The sequence below is a fragment of the Somniosus microcephalus genome, chromosome 4 (genome assembly GCF_052327205.1).
Source record: "Somniosus microcephalus isolate GS21.2 chromosome 4, FLI_Smic_1.0, whole genome shotgun sequence".
NCBI lineage: Eukaryota > Metazoa > Chordata > Chondrichthyes > Squaliformes > Somniosidae > Somniosus > Somniosus microcephalus.
Genome location: NC_140990.1, coordinates 154,816,461 through 154,837,621, shown reverse-complemented (window position 1 = coordinate 154,837,621; position 21,161 = coordinate 154,816,461). Strand labels below are relative to the sequence as shown.

At 49.7% G+C, this 21,161-nt stretch overlaps 1 protein-coding gene across 1 annotated transcript in view; it reads right to left on the bottom strand.

Annotated features, from left to right (window-relative positions):
- The window catches only part of LOC147119932 (speriolin-like protein), an 80,161-nt gene extending 59,449 nt beyond the window's left edge, over positions 1–20,712 (bottom strand). The window contains exon 1 of the mRNA XM_085983796.1: positions 20,462–20,712. Coding sequence (XP_085839922.1) covers positions 20,462–20,663 — 202 coding nt within the window. The 5' untranslated portion in view covers positions 20,664–20,712. The remainder of the gene's footprint in view (positions 1–20,461) is intronic.
- Positions 20,713–21,161: the final 449 nt, after the last annotated feature.

The window sequence follows — 21,161 nt, the reverse complement described above, 5'->3', positions numbered from 1 at the left end:
GGATGTAACTGGTAAAATAGATAAGGGAGAACCAGTGAATGTGGTGTATTTAGACTTTCAGAAGGCTTTCGATAAGGTCCCGCATAAGAGATTAGCGTGCAAAATTAAGGCACATGGGATTGGGGGCAAGGTATTGACTTGGATAGAGAACTGGTTGGCGGACAGAAAGCAAAGAGTTGGAATAAACGGGTCGTTTTCCGAGTGGCAGGCAGTGACTAGTGGGGTACCGCAAGGATCGGTTCTAGGACCCCAGCTGTTCACAATATATATTAATGATCTGGACGAGGGAATTGGATTTAATATCTCCAAATTTGCAGATGACACAAAGCTGGGTGGGAGGGTATGCTGTGAGGAGGATGTCGTGAAACTCCAGTACGAATTGGACAGGTTGGGTGATTGGGCAGAAACATGGCAAATGCACTATAATGTGGATAAATGTGAGGTTATCCACTTTGGTGGCAAAAACAGGAAGGCAGATTATTATTTGAATGGCAATAGATTGGGAGAAGGGGAAGTGCAAAGAGACCTGGGTGTTCTTGTGCACCAGTCGCTGAAGGTAAGCATGCAGGTGCAGCAGGCGGTTAAGAAGGCAAATGGTATGTTGGCCTTCGTAGCAAGAGGGTTCGAGTACAGGAACAAGGATGTCTTGCTACAGTTGTACAGGGCCTTGGTGAGACCGCACCTTGAGTATTGTGTGCAGTTTTGGTCGCCTTACCTGAGGAAGGATGTTCTTGCCATGGAAGGAGTGCAGCGAAGATTCCCCAGGCTGATACCTGGGATGGCAGGAATGATGTATGAGGAGAGATTGTGTCGATTGGGCTTATACTCACTGGAGTTTAGAAGATTGAGGGGGATCTCATCGAAACCTATAAAATTCTGTCAGGCCTGGACAGACTAGATGCAGGAAGGATGTTTCCGATGGCCGGGGAGTCCAGAACCAGGGGTCATAGTCTAAGGATAAGGGGTAAGCCATTTAGGACTGAAATGAGGAGGAATTTCTTCACCCAGTGAGTGGTGAACCTGTGGAATTCTCTGCCACAGAGGGCGGTGGAGGCCAGTTCATTAAGTATATTCAAGAAAGAGTTGGATATATTTCTTAAGGCTAAAGGGATCAAGGGATATGGGGAGAAGGCAGGGACAGGGTACTGAATTTGGATGATCAGCCATGATCTCATTGAATGGCGGAGCAGGCTCGAAGGCCCGAATGGCCTACTCCTGCTCCTATCTTCTATGTTTCTATGTTTCTATGTTTCTCCAATCTGTCCTTGTAGCTAAGGTCCCCCATCCCCGGAACCATTCTGGTAAATCTCCTCTGCACCCTCTCAAGGGCCTTCACATCCTTCCTAAAGTGTTGTGACCAGAACTTGGACGCAATACTCTAGTTGTGGCCTAACCAGCGCTTTCTAAAGGTTCAGCATAACTTCTCTACTTTTGTACTCAATACTTCTATTTATGAAGCCCAAGATCCCACATGCTTTGCTAACCACTCTCTCAATATGTCCTGCCACCTTTAGGGACCTATGCACATTATCTCCCAGATCCCTCTGTCCCTGCACACTCTTTAAAACTGTGCCATTAAGTGTATATTGCCTCTCCCTGTTCCTTCTGCCAAAATGCATCACCTCACACTTCTCTGTATTAAATTCCATCTGCCACTTGTCTGCCCATTCTGCTACCCTTTCTATGCCCTGTTGCAGTCGATTGGTATTATCATCACTGTTTGCCACACCCCCAAGTTTGGTGTCATCAGCAAATTTAGAAATCCTACTCAATATTCCAATATCCAGGTCATTTATATATATCAAAAAAAGCAGTGGCCCCAGCACTGACCCTAAGGGGAAACCACTGTCTACCATCCTCCAGTCTGAAAAACAGCCATTTACCACAACTTGCTGTTTTCTGTCCTTAAGCCAATTCCTTATCCAAGCTGCCACTGACCCACCTATTCCATGAGCCTCAATTTTGTTAACCAGCCTTCTATGTGGTACTTTGTCAAACGCCTTCCTAAAATCCATGTAGACAACATCCATTGCATTCCCTTCATCAATCCTCCCTGTAACTTCGTCAAAAAATTCAATTAGAATAGTCAAATACGATCTGCGTGTTGGCACTCCCTAATTAGCTTAAACCTCTCCAAGTGCCCGTTAATTTTTTCTTTGATTATTGTTTCTAAAACTTTATTGTTTCAGCATCCACCTCCTTAGTTACACCGATACAAAGTACTCATTGAGTATTCTAGCCTTGCCCTGCGCCTCTAAGCATATATCACCTTCTTTGTCCCTAATAGGCCCCACCCTGCTTCTTACTACCTGCTTACTGTTTACGTGCCGGTAGAAGATTTTGGGGTTCCCTTTTATGTTAACCGCCAATCTATTGTCATATTCTCTCTTTGCCAATCTTATTTTCATCTTCACAACCCCTCTCAACTTATTGTATTTGGTCTGGTTCTCCCTTGAAGAATTCACCTGACATGCTTCATACACCCTCTTTTTTTGTTTCATCATCTTCTCTATCTCCCTCGTCATCCAAGGAGCCCTTGCTTTGGTTCCCTTACCCTTCCATATTGTTGGAATGTACCTAGCCTGTACTTGGAACATCTCCTCCTTAAAGATCACCCATTGTTCCATTACAGTTTTCCTGTCAGTCTTTGGTTCCATTTTATCCTGGCTAGATCCTTTCACATCCCATTGAAGTTAGCCCTATCCCAGTTTAGAAGTTCCACTCTAGATTGTTCCTTGCTCCTCTCCATTGCTAATCTAAATCTTATGATACGATGATCACTCATACCCAAGTGTTCTCCCACAGACACTTGGTCGACCTGGCCCACCTCATTCCCCAGCACCAGATCCAGCAATGCCTCCTTCCTAGTTGGGCCAAGAACATACTGGTCAAGGAAATTCTCCTGAACACATTTCAGAAATTCCTCCCCATCCTTTCCTGTTCCCCTAGCATTATCCCAATCGATATTTGGGTAAAGTCCCCCAATATCACCACTCTATAGCTTTTGCATATCTCTGCGATTTCCCTGCAGATTTGCTCCTCTACCTCCCTCTCACTATTTAAAGGCCTATAGAATACCCCCACTAGCGTGATCATACCATTTTTGCTCCTCAACTCTAACCAAATGGATTCTGTCCTTGTCCCCTCAAGAACATTCTCCCTTTCTGACACTACAACGTCTTCCTTACTCAGCACTGCCACCCACCTCCCTTTTTTCCTTCCCTATCTTTTCTGAACACCTTGTACCCATAGAATCATAGAAAGTTACAGCACGGAAGGAGGCCATTTCGGCCCATCGTGCCCACGCCAGCCAACAAAGAGCTATCCAGCCTAATCCCACTTCCCAGCTCTTGGTCCGTAGCCCTGCAGGTTACAGCATCCCAAGTACTTTTTAAATGTGGTTAGGGTTCCTGCCTCTACCACCCTTTCAGGCAGTGAGTTCCAGACCCCCACAACCCTTTGGGTGAAGACATTTCCCCTCAAATCCCCTCTAAACCTTCCACCAATTACTTTAAATCTGTGCCCCCTGGTTTTTGACCCCTCTGCTAAGGGAAATAGGTCCTTTCTATCCACTTTATCTATGCCCCTCATAATTTTATACACCTCAGTAAGTCTCCCCTCAGCCTCCTCTGTTCCAAGGAAAACAGACCCAGCCTATCCAGTCTTTCCTCATAGCTAAGATTCTCTACTCCCGGCAACATCCTTGTAAATCTCCTCTGTACCCTCTCTAGTGCAATCACATCTTTCCTGTAATGTGGTGACCAGAACTGCACTAAGTACTCCAGCTGAGGCCTAACCAGTCTTTTATACAGATGAAGCATAACCCCCCTTGCTCTTGTATTCTATGCCAGGGCTAATAAAGGCAAGCATTCCGTATGCCTTCTTAACCACCTTATCTACCTGGCCTGCTACCTTCAGGGATCTGTGGACATGCACTCCAAGGTCCCTTTGTTGTTCTACACTACTCAGTGTCCTACCTTGTTAGCCCTCCCCAAATGCATTATCTCACACTTCACAGAATCACAGAAATCCCACAGTGCAGATAGAGGCCATTTCGGCCCATCGAGCCTGCACCGACACATATCCCACCCGATCCCCGTAACCCCTACACCAACACAAATCCCACTCTATCCCCGTAACCCCACGTATTTAATCCCCCTAACACTAAGGGTCAATTTATCATAGCCAATCAACCTAACCCGCACATCTTTGGGCTGTGGGAGGAAACCGGAGCACCCAGAGGAAACCCACGCAAACACGGGGAGAATGTGCAAACTCCACACAGACAGTCACCCGAGGCCAGATTTGAACCCGGGTCCCTGGCGCTGTGAGGCAGCAGTGCTAACCACTATGCCACCGTGCTGCCGATTGAATTCCATTTGCCTCTGTTCTGCCCACCTGACCAATTTATTTACATCTTCCTGCATATTAAGTGCCCAGTCCTCACCATTTTTAAGCCACGTTTCCATTATTACCACAACATCATATTGCCACATGGCTAATTGTTCTTGTAGCTCACCAATCTTATTCACCACACTTTGGGCTGGATTTTGTCAGCCCTGAGGAGACAGGTATGGAGACGGGACTGCTGGTAAAGTTGCAGAATTTGGGGGTGGGTGGCAAACCCACCCCATCCCGCCTCCGTGCCCTCTTGCCAGGAGGCGGGAAGCCGTCCTGCCCAGGATCCCGTCTCCTCGAGGCGGGAAAGGGATTAAAGCCTATTAACTGCCTGTTAACTACCTGTTAAAATAGGATTATTTTGGCTCTGGCTAAGGCCACGGCACCACAGCTTTTACACTATGGCTGCCACATGCTGGGCCAGGTTGGCACCACCCCACAGCAACACCATAAAGGATCCCTACAATGACCAAGCCATTCCTTTCACACTGGCCACCATTGTTGGAGGTAATGTTACGTCTCACCATTCGCTGCAACTCACTAAGCAACTTCCATATACACATTTGTCCAAGACCAGAAGATGGTGAAAATAAAGATTTTTATGGTTGACAATGCATTAACGGAAACTTGATATTAACATTGAATAAAACACCCAAGTGGCTACCTTTGTGAATCTACTTGTGCATCATCTTTCTCTTCCGCGTGCTTCTACATGGTGCTACCTCTGTGGCTTCAGCAGAGGTAGAGGCAGCCTGCTCACTTCCCTGCTGTGACTGCTTAGACACTCTTGGCGGAAGTCCTCTGAGTTTTGGAACCTGTGATGGCCCCGCCTAAATCTGCTCCTCCTGCGACTGTGCAGGGGCAGACTCAGCCATCGTGATCCAAGCAGCCATCTGGGGCTCTGACTGAGGGGGTGGCAACAGGGGAAAAGTGTAAGCGTTTGGGAGGAGCCCACACTTCCATGTCCCCTCTCATCGTCATCCCTCTCATGGCCCACCCGCACTTCCTTGCTAGCAAGGAGCTGGAGAGCACCTTGCTGCACAGCAATGGGGCCATGAGGACCCATGTCTACGCGGACATTCCCTCCTAGACAGGTGGTCTATGAGCCTCTGCCATCTATGCTCCATAGAGACCATGTGCTCCTGTGAGTGGCGCATTAACTGCTCCATGCAAGTAGTCATCCTTTCCATGGAAGAGCCTACAGTCGCCATCGCCTGCGACACGGTGTGGTGTTCATGTTGGAGATGGACTCCTCTATTCTCTGAACATTTGCAGACATCGTGTTCGCAAAACCTGTCAAAGCCTCCTGCACTTCTTCCTGTACCTCCAGGATCGCCCTCTTTCTGGATGGCCCCCGAGGCTCAGCGTCTGCATGCAGCTGAGCAGAGCTAGGAGCATCCTGCACCCTCCGGTGAGGAGTCTCCACTGCTATCCCAGTTTCCACCATCTGCTCTTGCTCACTTCTGACTTGTGACGGACCTGGCGGGGAGAGAGCGGGAATATGGTATTGAGATAGAGGATCAGCCATGATCGTGTTGAATGGCGGAGCAGGCTTGAAGGGCCGAATGGCCTACTCCTTTTCCTATTTTTCTATGTTTCTTCTAACACTACTCTATCTCACGTGGGACCCGGGGTATGCATCTCTGTGCTGGTGCTGGGTGCGCTTATGTCTGGTGATGCTGCGCCCTCTGAGGCTGGAGGCTCTTCTGAGGAGTCATCTTGCTCTTCTTCCTGGACAGTGGGGGAGGGGGCTCTTGCTGGACCTGTGGGAGAGTAAAGAGATGAGTTAAATATGCCATATGAAGAGTGGGTGCAGATACCATTATGCACATGATGACCATTCAGTGACTGATGACATCAGTCCCCATATGAATGCCTGATGTAATTCTGTCACCAGTTGCTGAGATGTCCCCTGCTCTCCATCTCCCACCTCCAGCTGCTCGGCCACTCCAGAGACTTCCAATGCAGCCTCCTCTGCTGATGTTAGGCTGGCCAATGATGGAGGCCCACCTCCAGTTCTCTCCCTCTCCCTCTTATTGTGCGCTCTCTTTTCCTGCAAGGAGGGAAAGAAGAGAAGGTTGAGTGAGAGTGATAGAAGGAGTGTAAGGAATGGATGGGTTACATCTTTAGAGGGAGACTATGATGGAGTGGGGTGGCAATGCCAAGTGGGCTCCTTGTGTGTTGTTAGTTGGTATGATTGCATTAGGATGAGGGTGAGTGTGAGGGGTGGCGAGTCAGATGGGGATGTGATAATGTAGATAGAGAGAGAGGGATGGGTGGGCGTGCAAGGTATGTTGGTGTGAGTAAGAATGTGTAGGAGTAGGGTTGGGAAGGCAGAGTGATGGGGATGTGATGAGAGGCACAGCAGGATGAAGTTGAGTGTGGCTTTGTACTCACCTTTCTTAATCTAGTGAGATCATTGAAACGTTTGCGGTACTACACCCAGGTCCTCCTGAACACATCCCTGCTGTTCACCTCCTCTGCAATTTGGAGCCAGGAGGCTGGATTTTAACTCAGGTGCGGGATGGTGCCGTGTTATCCGCATTTCGTGTTGTCCACCCGAATCTAAATGGATGTGGGAGATTGATGCAATTTTAACTTAATTGTCCAATTGATTTCCAACGTGTGGGAGGCCTTTGCAAATGGGTTTTTCCTGACTGAAAGTTGACTCCGATGACATCATCATTGCTGCTGCATTTAAGGTCTACAGCAAGCCTTGCTTCTTCAGCAGACTGCCAAGCTTTTTGCCTGTGGAGTGTGAGAGACCTGCAGGAAAGATGACTAGCGGGGGACCCAGATCAGCTCCTCGTTTTGACGAGGTGGCCCTGCAGGCATTAGTAGATGGGGCTACAGCCAACAGGGAGGTGCTCTTCCCTTCTACGGGGAGGAAGAGGCCTCCCAAGCAGACCAAGGCAGTGTGGATGCAGGTGGCTGAGGTCAACTTCTTGGGAGTCACCCGCAGAACCTGGATACAGTGCTGCAAGAGATTTCATGACCTTCTCCGCACTGGAAAAGTGAGTATGATTTTCCCATCACCCTCAATCTAATCTCCATTGCCTTTCCTCACCAGCACTTCTCTTTTCTTTTCCTCCGCATCCCACTTGACACTGACAACCATGCCCCCTTACCCATTCCCTTTCTCTCTATGGTCACATTCACGTAACTATTCGACTATGCAGCCCTCACACTCCCTATCACTGTGATGCTATGCAAACAACTGACAACACACAGGGAGGGCCCTTGGTCTTGCCAACTCACTCCATCTTTGTCTCCTTCTAAGTATCGATGCTATGGAATCTCTACACTCACTCCTTCATTCTCACTCAACCTCCACTTGTCTCTCTCATTGCAGGAAAAGAGAGCTCACAATAAAAGAGAGCAAGCGAGGACAGGAGGAGGGACAGCCTCATTAGCCCACCAACCCCCTGGGAGGAGGCGGTCCTGAAAATTGTGGGAGTAGAGGAAGATGCGCAAGTGGGGGACGGACACACGGGTGCAACACAGCAAGCTGGTGACGGAAAAGTTTCCCATCTCTCTCATTGGCATTGCATGAGTCGCTGATAATGATTTTGAAGCTCTAACAGATGGACGTATGAGCATCTGCAATATGCAATGTGCATGTAACCTTGGCATCACATCTCTGACTCTTTCCATTACTTCCCCACAGGACCATCGCAAGCATCCGTCCCCACTAGCCAGGAAGAACAGGCTGAGCAGCCAGACTCCTCAGAGGAAGCTGCAACCTCAGAGGGCGCAGCGTCACCAGAATTCAGCGCACCCACCACCAGCACAGACACTTACACCTCGGTGGCACTTTTGTGACACAGAGTAGTGTTGTCACCTGATGTATCACAGCTCAAAAGTGAGCATCAGCAGATGGTGGAGACAGGGACAGCAGTGGAGAGTCCTAGTCGGAGGGCGCAGGATTCTGCCAGCTCGGTTCAGTTGCATGTCGACCCTCTGCCTCTGGGTCCATCCATCGGATCAGCGGTGCTGGAACTCCACCGCTTTAGGGTGTGGAATCTGTATGGGTAGAACTAAGAAATACCAAGGGGCAGAAAACGTTACTGGGAGTGGTATATAGACTTCCAAACAGTAATGCGGAGGTCGGGGATGGCATTAAAAGGGAAATTAGAGAAGCGTGCAATAAGGGCACAGCAGTTATCATGGGTGACTTTAATCTACATATAGATTGGGCTAACCAAATTAGTAACAATACTGTGGAGGAGGAATTCCTGGAGTGTATACGGTTGGGATGGTTTCCTGGACCAATATGTCGAGGAACCAACTAGAGATCAGGCCATCTTAGACTTGTAATGAGAAAGGATTAATTAGCAATCTTGTTGTGCGAGGCCCCTTGGGTCGGAGTGATCGTAATATGATAGAATTCTTCATTAAGATGGAGAGTGAAGTAGTTGACTCAGGGACAAGGGTCCTGAATTTAAAAAAAGGAAACTACGATGGTATGAGGCGCGAGTTGGGTAGGATTGATTGGGGAATGTCACTCAAAGGGTTGACGGTGGATAGACAATGGCAAACATTCAAAGATCGCATGGATGAACTACAGAATTTGTTCATCCCAGTTTGGCATAAAAATATAACAAAAAAGGTGACTCAACCATGGTTAACAAGGGAAATTAGGGATAGCATAAGATCCAAGGAGAGGACATATAAATTGATCAGTAAACCTGAGGATTGGGAGCAGTTTAGGATTCAACAAAAGAGGATAAAGGGATTAATTAAGAGGGTGGAAATAGATTATGAGTGTAAGCTTGCAGGGAACATAAAAACTGACTGTAAAAGCTTTAATAGATATGTGAAGAGAAAAAGATTGGTGAAGTCAAGCGTAGGTCCCTTGCAGTCAGAATCAGGGGAATTTATAATGGGGAACAAAGAAATGGCTGACCAATTAAATACATACTTTGGTTCTGTCTTCACAAAGGAGGACACAAATAACCTCCCAAAGCTGTCGGGGAACATAGGGTCTAATGAAAGGGAGGAACTGATAGAAATCAGTATTTGTAGGGAAACGGTGTTAGAGAAATTGACGGGATTGAAGGCCGATAAATCCCCAGGGCCTGATAATCTACATCCTAGGGTACTTAAGGAAGTGGCCCTAGAAATAGTAGATGCATTGCTGGTCATCTTCCAAAATTCTATAGACTCTGGAACGGTACCCATGGATTGGCGGGTAGCTAATGTTACCCCACTGTTCAAAAAAGGTGGTAGAGAGAAAACGGGGAATTACAGACCGGTAAGCCTGACATCGGTAGTGGGGAAAATGCTAGAGTCCATTATAAAAGATGTAATAGCAGAGCACTTGGAAAACAGTGACCGGATCGGACAAAGTCAACATGGATTTACAAAAGGTAAATCGTGCTTGACTAATCCACTGGAATTTTTTGAGGATGTAACTGGTAAAATAGATAAGGGAGAACCAGTGGATGTGGTGTATTTGGACTTGCAGAAGGCTTTCGATAAGAGATTAGCATGTAAAGTTAAGGCACATGGGATTGGGGGCAAGGTATTGACTTGGATAGAGAACTGGTTGGCAGACAGAAAGCAAAGAGTTGGAATAAACGGCTCTTTTTCCAAGTGGCAGGCAGTGATTAGTGGGGTACCGCAGGGATCGGTCCTTGGACCCCAGCTGTTCACAATATATATTAATGATCTGGACGAGGGAACTAGATGTAATATATCCAAGTTTGCAGACGACACAAAGCTGGGTGGGCATGTGTGCTGTGAGGAGGATGCCGAGAAACTCCAATATGATTTGGACAGGTTGGGTGATTGGGCAAAAGCATGGCAGATGCAATATAACGTGGATAAATGCGAGGTTATCCACTTTGGTGTCAAAAACAAGAAGGCAGATTATTATCTGAATGGCAATAGATTGGGAGAAGGGGAAGTGCAACGAGACCTGGGCGTCCTTGTGCACCAGTCGCTGAAGGTAAGCATGCAGGTGCGGCAGGCGGTTAAGAAGGCAAATGGTATGTTGACCTTCGTAGCAAGAGGGTTCAAGTACAGGAACAAGGATGTCTTGCTGCAGTTGTACAGGGCCTTGGTGAGACCACATCTTGAATATTGTGTGCAGTTTTGGTCGCCTTATCTGAGGAAGGATGTTCTTGCCATGGAAGGAGTGCAGCGAAGATTCACCAGGCTGATACCTGGGATGCCAGGAATGACGTATGAGGAGAGATTGGGTCGATTGGGCTTTTACTCACTGGAGTTTAGAAGAATGAGAGGGGATCTCATTGAAACTTATAAAATTCTAACAGGACTAGACAGACTAGGTGCAGGAAGGATGTTCCCGATGGTCGGGGAGTCCAGAACCAGGGGTCACAGTCTAAGGATAAGGGGTAAGCCATTTAGGACAGAGATGACGAGGAATTTATTGGAGTGGTGAACCTGTGGAATTCTCTACCACAGAAGGCAGTAGAGGCCAATTCATTAAATATATTCAAGAAGGAGTTGGATATATTTCTTAAGGCTAAAGGGATCAAGGGATATGGGGAGAAAGCAGGGACAGGGTACTGAATTTGGATGATCAGCCATGATCGCATTGAATGGCGGAGCAGGCTCGAGGGGCCGAATGGCCTACTCCTGCTCCTATCTTCTATGTTTCTATGTTTCCAGGAACAGATGCGGGAGTCTCTGGCAGGTTTTGTCTCCAGGGTTGCTGCGAGTGTGGAGCGAATGGAGGGGTCCATAGCGACCATGAGCAGAGCCTTTGTGGAGTCAGTGGCGCATGAACACATCACGACGGAGAGGATGGCAACCTCCCTCGAACGGATGGCAACAGTAGACAAGAGGATGGCTTCGGCCATGGAGGAGATAAGTTGCCAGAGTGCTGAAAACATGGTGAGTGTTCATAACAGAATAACATCTCTGGAGGAGCGATGGTCATCTATTGAACTGAGAAACCAGACCTTCATGGAAGTCCTTCTGAGTAGGACTGCCATTGCAGATACGGGTCCCCATGGCCCCCCCTGATGTGCAGCAAGGTACTCTCCTGCCACTTGCAGGTGCTGAGGGGGACCTGACCCATGAGAGGGAAGTTGGTGGCAGACATCAAGGAAGTGGTGGCTCCTCTCCAAGCGCTCACACTTCCATACCACTGCAGAGCCCTCGGTCAGAGCCCCACCGGAGTCCACACCCAAGTGAGATCGGGGTCTCAACCCCTGCACAGCTGCAGGAGCAGCAGACTGTTGACGAGCCCTCACAGGCTCGCAACCCCAGAGGACGCCCGCCAAAGGTGTCGAGACAGGAACAGCAGCAAAGTGAGCACGGGGCCTCCACATCTGCTGAAGCCACAGGGGAGGCACATCTTCTCGCGTAATGCTGCCGCTGGTTGATGGGCCTCTGCAGGATGTGCATTTTTGCACTCCTCCTCCTCCTCCTCCTCCTCATCTGAGGAGGGTATGTGAGGAGCCACTTGGTCCTCAGGAATCTGCAAGCCACGACGCTGTGCCATGTTGTGAAGTGCACAGCAAACCACGACGATTCTGGAGACCCTGGCTGCTGAGTACTGCAAGGCTCCGCCGGATCTATCCAGGCATCTGAAGCGCATCTTCAGCAAACTGATGGTTTGCTTGATTATGGCTCTGGTGGACATGTGGCTGGAGTTGTAGCTCTCCTCAGCTTCGTTGGATGGCAGAGGCACACTAGACTGGCGCAGTATGAAGGAGTCATGGCAACTGCCAGGGTACTTGGCACAAACATGCAAAATTTCCTTCTTGTGGTCACACACCAGCTGAACGTGAAGGGAGTAGAAGCCCTTGCAGTTGATAAATATACCTGGATTGCGATGGGGTGCCTTAAGGGCCACATGTGCGCAGTCAACGATGCCCTGCACCCTTGGAAAGCCTGCCAGACCAGCTAATCCAACCGCTCGCGCCGTGACACTTGCCCGATCCTTGGTGAAATGGATGTGATTGTGCACGATTGCAAAGAGGGCATCGGTTACCTGCGTGATGCAAGTGTGTGCGGCCGCCTGGGAGATGCCGCTGATGTCTGCTGCTGATCCCTGGAATGAGCCTGAGGCAAAAAAGTTGAGTGCAGTGTGTGGTAAACCACTGTAGTTCACTGTGTTCACTGTTGTTGTTGTTGTTGTTGTCGTTCACTCTTGTTTCACTGTTGTGCCTGACTATGCCTCAGCTGACTCCGCCCCTGGGCTACCGAGTATAAGAGCGGCCGCATGGCAGCTCCTGGCATTCGGTCGTCCACTAGAGGCATAGTCCTGATCTGTCTGAAGTGCAATTCAGTAGTTAATAAAAGCCTGTCGGTCTGAACTCTGCCCAGCCTTTTATTAGAATTGATAGCGCATCAATTTTATTAACTACTGAAAAAAAAAAAAAAACGATGCTGCAGATTCTTAAGATCAAGTGCCTGGAACTCGACCCGCAAGAACCGGACTCGACTGCTAAGTTCTCGCACTGGCTGCACTGTTTTGAGTCCTTTCTGACTGCATCCGGCGAGACCGTCGCCGCCAATGCCGACAAGCTCAGGGTGCTGAACTCTAAAGTAAACCACCGAGCTTTTGCCCTTATCCGGGACGCTACGAGCTACCAGGGGGCTATCGACATCTTGAAGGAGCAATACGCACGCCCGGTCAACTATGTTTACGCAAGACATCTCCTGGGGTCTCGCAAACAACAGCCCGGGGAACCCACAGAAGCATACATACGGGCGCTGAAGGAACTCGGCCGAGCCTGCGAATGCAAGCAAGTAACAGCCACGGAACATACGGAGGAGCTCATCCGGGACGCCCTCGTGGCGGGCCTCAGGTCCACTCACACACGGCAGCGACTGCTGGAAAGTAGCGGGCTCGACCTGAAGGCGATTTCACTCACCCTCTCGTTGGACGTAGCCCACCGGAACATGGAGGCCTACTCCCCGGACCGTGCGGCCGCCTCATGGATGCCGCAGCCGCTGCCACCTTGGGACGCGGCGCCGCCACGGGCCCTGGCCTCAACTGCTGCAGCGATGTCCCGCCCGAGCCAGAAATGTTATTTCTGTGGCCAAACCAAACACCCCAGGGCACGCTGCCCGGCGAAAAACGCGGTCTGCTCTGCCTGCGGTAAGAAGGGACACTACGCTGGCGTCTGCAGAAGTCAGAAGACCCCTACCTCCAGCAGCGCCGCGTGCGATTCGTGGGAGCGGCCATCTTGCCTCCCTCCAGCCTCGTGGGGATCGGGATCGTCATGGGCGCCGCCATTTTGTCCTTCCTCTCCGACGCCGCCATCTTGTCCGCCATTCTGCCAACGGGCCCCCGACTCACCCACCGCCGCCTCACCGGGGTTCTACAGCGACGCTACCGACTCCACAGCGGCCTCCATCACGCTGGATCAATCCAGACCCCATCAGCTAGCCAGGTCCACGATGGACATCCAGGTAAATGGCCGCGCCACAACTTGCCTTTTTGATTCCGGGAGCACGGAGAGCTTCATACACCCTGATACAGTACGGCGCTATTCCCTCTCGGTCCGGCCAACGCGCCATCGGATCTCCATGGCCTCGAAATCCCACTCAGCAGACGTCGGCGGCTACTGCATAGTGACCCTCTCGGTGAAGGGCTCTGTATATAAAAATGTAAAGCTATTCGTCCTGCCACATCTCTGCGCTGCCGTTCTACTGGGGTTGGACTTTCATTGTCACTTTAAGAGTGTCACCTTGACATACGGTGGACCTCTTCCCCCGCTCACTGTCTGCAACCAGCAGTTTTTAAATTGCCCGCCGCGCCCCACCTGTAGTCTCTCCACCCTCAAAATCACCCCCCCCCCCCGTTCGCCAACCTCACCCGCGACTGCAAGCCTATCGCCACAAAGAGCAGGCGATACAGCACCGGGGACAGATCCTTCATAAGATCTGAGGTGACGCGGCTCCTGAAAGAGGGGATTATTGAGGATAGTACCAGCCCCTGGCGAGCCCAGGTGGTAGTCGTTAAGACTGGCAACAAGCAGCGCCTAGTCATCGACTACAGCCAGACTATCAACAAGTACACCCAGTTGGACGCATACCCCCTCCCCCGCATAGCCGACATGGTTAATAAGATAGCGCAATACCGCGTTTTTTCGACCATTGACCTCAAGGCAGCATACCACCAAATCCCTATCCGCCCTGAGGACCGCCAGTACACAGCTTTCGAGGCAAACGGCCGCCTTTTTCACTTCCTCAGGGTTCCTTTTGGCGTCACCAACGGTGTCTCCGTCTTCCAGAGGGAGATGGACCGGATGGTCGACGAGAATGCGTTACAGGCCACGTTTCCCTACCTGGACAACGTGACCATCTGCGGCCATGACCTGCAGGACCATGACGCCAATCTTGATAAGTTCCTCCGCACGGCCCAACTCCTAAACCTCACGTACAACAAGGAAAAGTGCATATTCCGCACAGCCCGCCTCGCTATCCTTGGTTGCGTGGTGAAACACGGAGTCATCAGTCCTGACCCTGACCGGATGCGCCCGTTGATGGAACTTCCCCTGCCCCACTGTCTCAAGGCCCTCAAAAGGTGCCTGGGCTTCTTTTCCTATTACGCCCAGTGGGTCCCTCATTATGCGGACAAAGCCCGTCCACTTATCAAGTCCACTTCCTTCCCCCTGACGGCGGAGGCCCGCTTAGCCTTTCACCGTATAAAAGATGACATTGCCAAGGCCACCATGCACTCGGTAGACGAGTCCATCCCCTTCCAGGTGGAGAGCGATGCATCTGACTTTGCCCTGGCCGCTACCCTTAACCAGGCGGGAAGACCCGTGGCCTTCTTTTCACGAACCCTCCAGGGCTCCGAACTCAGACACTCCTCTGTGGAAAAAGAGGCCCAGGCCATTGTGGAGGCGGTGCACCACTGGCGGCACTACCTGGCTGGAAAACGATTTACCCTGCTTACTGACCAGCGTTCAGTTGCTTTCATGTTCAACAACAAGCAGAGGGGTAAAATCAAAAATGACAAGATTTTGAGGTGGAGAATCGAACTTTCCACCTACAATTACGACATCTTGTACCGGCCAGGGAAACTCAACGAACCCTCAGATGCTCTATCGCGAGGCACATGCGCCACCACGCAGATCGATAGACTACGGGGCCTCCACAACGACCTCTGCCACCCGGGGGTCACCAGGTTCTTCCATTTCATTAAGGGCCGCAACCTGCCTTACTCCATCGAGGAGGTCAGGACCATGACCAGGAGCTGCCCAGTCTGTGCAGAGTGCAAGCCGCGCTTCTATAGGCCTGACAGAGCAAACCTGATCAAGGCCACCCGCCCTTTTGAGCGCCTGAGTATCGACTTTAAAGGGCCCCTCCCCTCCTCTGACCTCAACATAGTTGATGAGTACTCCCGTTTCCCTTTTGCCATCCCCTGCCCGGACATGACCACCGCTACGGTCATTAAATGCCTGCACAACCTCTTTGCTCTGTTCGGTTTTCCCAGCTATATTCATAGCGACCGGGGCTCGTCCTTCATGAGCGACGAACTCCGTCAGTACCTGCTCATGAGAGGTATTGCCTCAAGCCGGACCACCAGCTACAACCCCCGGGGGAACGGACAGGTTGAAAGAGAGAACGCGACGGTCTGGAAGGCGGCCTTCCTAGCCTTAAAATCTAGGGGCCTTCCGACCTCCCGTTGGTAGGATGTCCTACCCGATGCGCTCCACTCCATCCGGTCACTGCTGTGTACAGCCACCAACGCAACCCCCCATGAGCGAATGTTTGTTTTTCCCCGGAGGTCCACATCCGGTAACTCACTACCACACTGGCTGACGTCCCCAGGGCCCGTCCTGCTGAGGAAGCATGTAAGGTCCCACAAAACGGCTCCCCTGGTAGAGAAGGTTCACCTCCTCCATGCCAACCCCCAGTACGCCTACGTGGCATACCCGGACGGGCGGGAGGATACAGTCTCCATTAGAGATCTGTCACCCTCGGGGTCCACTGACCCGCCACCATTGCCCCCCACCACGACCCCCTCCGACACGGCCCAAAATTCAGTAGACCCAATTCTCACCCCTGTCCATTCCACCCCAGTAGACGGCATGCCGCGACCTCAGGACCAGCCGGAGTCCACTCGCCCACCCAACACCAAAGGGGACGATACGCCGGTGCTGGACCCCGCTCAAGACGCGTCGTGGGAAGCTGTACCATCGCAACCGTCGCCACGAAGATCTCGACGGCAAACGAGGCCGCCCGACAGACTCGCCTACTCGAACTTTTGATACACTTCACCCCGCCGGACTTAATTTTAAACGAGGGGTGAATGTGGTAAACCACTGTAGTTCACTGTTGTTGTTGTCGTTCACTCTTGTTTCACTGTTGTGCCTGACTATGCCTCAGCTGACTCCGCCCCTGGGCTACCGAGTATAAGAGCGGCCGCATGGCAGCTCCTGGCATTCGGTCGTCCACTAGAGGCATAGTCCTGATCTGTCTGAAGTGCAATTCAGTAGTTAATAAAAGCCTGTCGTTCTGAACTCTGCCCAGCCTTTTATTAGAATTGATAGCGCATCACAGTGGTGACTTTGACGGCCACTGGTAAGGCTTCTCCACCTGGTCCTCTGGGCTGGAGGTATTGTTGCAGCATTGCGCAGATGTCACCCACTACCTCTCGCGAAAGTCGGAGCCGCCTTTGGCACTGCTGCTCAGACATGTTGAGGAAGCTGACCCTGTGTCTGTAGACCCTGTTTGGGGGGTATCTCCTGCGCTGATGGGCTTCCAAGCGCTGGCCTCTTATGGCCTGTGCAGCTTCAGGTGGGTGAGCAGTAGCCTGGCGCTCCTGTTGCTGCTGCTGCTGTTGAACCTGGTTCTGCTGGTGCCACGGCTGGTGCTCGAGCTCATCTAATGCCCAGAAGGGAAGGAAATAAATGGCTCCCATGCTTCTGGTATATGCCTCAGTTGAGGAAGCGCTCAGTGAGGGTGGAGAGAGGGGTTTCCCAGGAGGTCACACTGGAGATGGGTATCAGGCTCCAAACTTCCACAGCTGTGGTTATGCCTTCTAAAATTTCCCCCAGACCTGAGACAACAAAGTCCTGCCACCTGCAAATGATGGCTGATCAAATCTCCTCTTTAATGGTTGACCTGCAGCTGATAGTCAGCAATCCAATAGTGCTCCCGCCAGGTTTCACCATCGTGTTTCCCACCAGGCGTGTTTCATGTGGGAAAAGGGTTAAATTCGCAAGAGCCTTTCAAAATAGGATTATAGAGGCTATTTAGTGCTTGTTAAGGGCCTCAATGACCTATCCCGCCTGTTGGAGGCGGGGCGGAGTCGGGACCATTAGAAATGACTGAGTTAAAGTTGCTCGTAGTCGGGAACCAGCCGGGGGGCTGGTTGGGCCCACCCACCAGTTTTCGCGATTTTAACCCCCCACACGCCTCCAATCATGCCTCCACGGCCCATTGAAAATCCAGCCCAGGCTCTTTTTGTCTCCTGGGGAGGTCTCTTCCGCCTATTGGAAGGGAAGAGGACCTTCCTGCGTGGATATGGAGGGAGTCCTTGGAGAACCTGGGTGCAGCCCTCTGCCTCTGTGCAACGATGTCTCCAACTGTTTGGAGCAATCAAAGCCTCCAGTGCAGTGACTGCACACTCCTGGATGAACCTTCAAATGCAATGTGGCCATGGCCCCTTTAAATATACCGGCTGAAAACGTCACCGATGATGTCATCAGGCCCGCACCATTTAATTGGGTCGGGTAACTCACAGGGCGAGCTTAATAGGCCCCATTAGCGCAAAGTCGATCTCAGTAGCGGGATGGAAGCGACAACGGTGTCGCGACCTGACACACCGACTGCCCGTACCCGACCCGCCTGGGTACAGAAAATTATGGCCATAGTGAAAGAGGACGTAGTTAAGATACTGGATGGGATAAAAATTGATGAAGAGTGTGTACTAGAAAGGCTGGCTGTACTTAAAGTAGATAAGTCACCAGGACCAGATGGGATGCTTCCTCGGATACTGAAGGAAGTAAAGGTGGAAATTGCGGAGGTACTGGCCATAACCTTCCAATCCTCCTTAGAAAGGGGGATGGTGCCAGAGGACTGGAGAATTGCAAATGTTACACCTTTGTTCAAAAAAGGGTGTAAGGATAAACCCAGCAACTACAGGCCAGTCAGTTTAACCTCGGTAGTGGGGAAGCTTTTAGGAACAATAATCAGGGACAAAATTAACAGTCAATTGGATAGGTGTGGATTAATTAAGGAAAGCCAGCATGGATTTGTTAAAGGCAAATTGGGTTTAACTAACATGATTGAGTTTTTTGATGAGGTAGCAGAGAGGGTTGATGATGACAATGATGTGGTGTACATGGACTTCCAAAAGGCGTTTGATAACGTGCCAGATAATAGGCTTGTCAGCAAAGTTGAAGCCCATGGAATAAAAGGGACAATGGCAGCATGGATACGAAATTGGCTAAGTGACAGGAATCAGAGAGCAGTGGTAAACGGTTGTTTTTTGGACTGGAGGAAGGTATACAGTGGTGTTCCACAGGGGTCGGTACCAGGACTACTGCTTTTCTTGATATATATTAATGACTTGGACTTGGGTGTATAGGGCACAATTTCAAAATTTGCAGATGAAACAAACTTGGAAGTATACTGAACAGTGAGGAGGATAGTGATAGACTTCAAGAAGACATAGACAGGCTGGTGGAATGGGCGGACATGTGGCAGATGAAATTTAACGCAGAAAAGTGCAAAGTGATACATTTTGGTAGGAAGAACGAGGAGAGGCAATATAAACTAAAGGGTACAATTCTAAAGTGGGTGCAAGAACAGAGAGACCTGGGGGTATATGTGCAGAAATCGTTGAAGCTGGCAGGTCAGGTTGAGAAAGTGGTTAAAAAAGCTTACGGGATCCTGGACTTCATAAATAGCGGCATAGGGGTCGATTTTAACTCAGGTGCGGGCAATTGTCAGGTTCCCCGAATTTCGTGATTCCCACACGTATCTAAATGGATGTGTGAGATTGATGCAATTTTAACTCAATTGGCCAATTGATTTCCAACGTGTGGGAAGCCTTTGCAAATGGGTTTTTCATGACTGCAAGTCCCCTCCGATGACATCATCATTGCTGCTGCATTTAAGGTCCACAGCAAGCCTTGCTTCCTCTGCAGGCTTCCAAGCTTTCCCCTTATGATGGCACAGGAGCCTGCAGGAACAATGGCCAGCGGGAGGGCAAGAGCTGCGCCTAAATTTGATGAGGCATCACTGCAGGCATTGTTGGATGGGGCTGTGTGATGTATTCTGTGTGATAGAGGCTAATGCATGGCTTAACTCTTTAGGATTCTGCAGGGGAATGCTGAGTAAGCAGGAGGAGTCAGGTTAATGCAATTTAAGAAGCATCAAAGAGTTTGTGTAAGAATTATAACTAGTTTGGAGTCAACATGTCTATGTTTCAGCTGTTATCATTGTGTTAAGGTGTGATATTTATAACCATGCAAAATTGTCTCATCTTCTATTGATAAGAAATAAACAAACCCTCTATTCCAGTGAGAATGGAATGTATGTGATGCGACACTGCCATCCACTGATGTAGTAGCATCTGATGCAAAGTTAACATGACAATCTCAGAATTGATAGGTTCAGAGCAAGTCATCTGACATTGTCCATCTCGGCAGAAAATAAGTTAACTTTCAGTAATTCTGTGATATTCTGTGCTGAGAACTCGCCTGGATGGGTTAGAGTCTGCTTACCCACTAAATATACTACTAGTAAGTATATAGACATAATGCTTGCTTGTAATTTGTCAATATCAATAAAACCAACAAGTTGATTTATCTCTGGAGTCTGAACCTCTATAATTTGGATTAATCTACAATGCTTGGTTGAAGGACAAGAAAGAGAATTTACGGGAAAAAATTGGCAAAGAAAAACTAAATAATTTAAATAAAACTTTTGGTCCTTCATTGTAGATGTGTCAGTCATCCATGGGCTGAATGTACCTCAGATCTGAGCTACCCACCCTCTTACTTGCCTGATAACGCTCCTGTGAAGCACCTTGGGACGTTTTACTATGTTAAAGGCACTATATAAATACAAGTTGTTGTTGCTGCTACAGGCCCGCAAAGAGGACAAATGATTGAGTTACCTCGCGTTGTTGCAGCTGCAGTGGAGTGACTAAAGTTTGGGAAACAGTTTGACTTCTGTCCAAGCAGTGGTGCACAGTTGGAGGACAGCAGATTGCGCAGCTCCTCGTTCTCTTTAAGGAGGGTAATCTGCCGCTTTAATGCTTTGTTTTCTGCAGTCAGCTTCAAATTATCTCGGCGGATCTTTTCAGCGTCATCGCACATGGTCACAATCTGAAATAAAATGCAAAAGTGAGCACCTCACAGGCACGAGGCTGGCATTCACTGCAGAACAGCTAGGTCTACGAGATCTGGAGCAGCATCATTGTGACGTCAGAGCACTGGAACATGTCATAGAGGGGACTGTGACCACAACAAAACCAAAGACAACCAGCCTGTAACTGAACACAATACACACACTGATGTAAGAAAAAGGAGACTTACCATCAAGTAACTTTAAAGTAAGCTTTAAGTAACTTATAAACACACTATATACACAAGAGAGGTCTTTACCATGCCTCTGGTAGAAGCCTCTTACAATACTGAACAGACCAGTATTTATACCAGTCCAACAGGAAGTGACATTTGACAGGAAGTGAGGTATGTACACAGTTCATAGTTCATAGTTCACAGGAAGTGATGACATAACTTCCCGGAAGTTATCATTTTTATCACATTCTTCCCTCCTGCAGGATTAGGAGGCTGTGGTCTACCTTTTGGTCC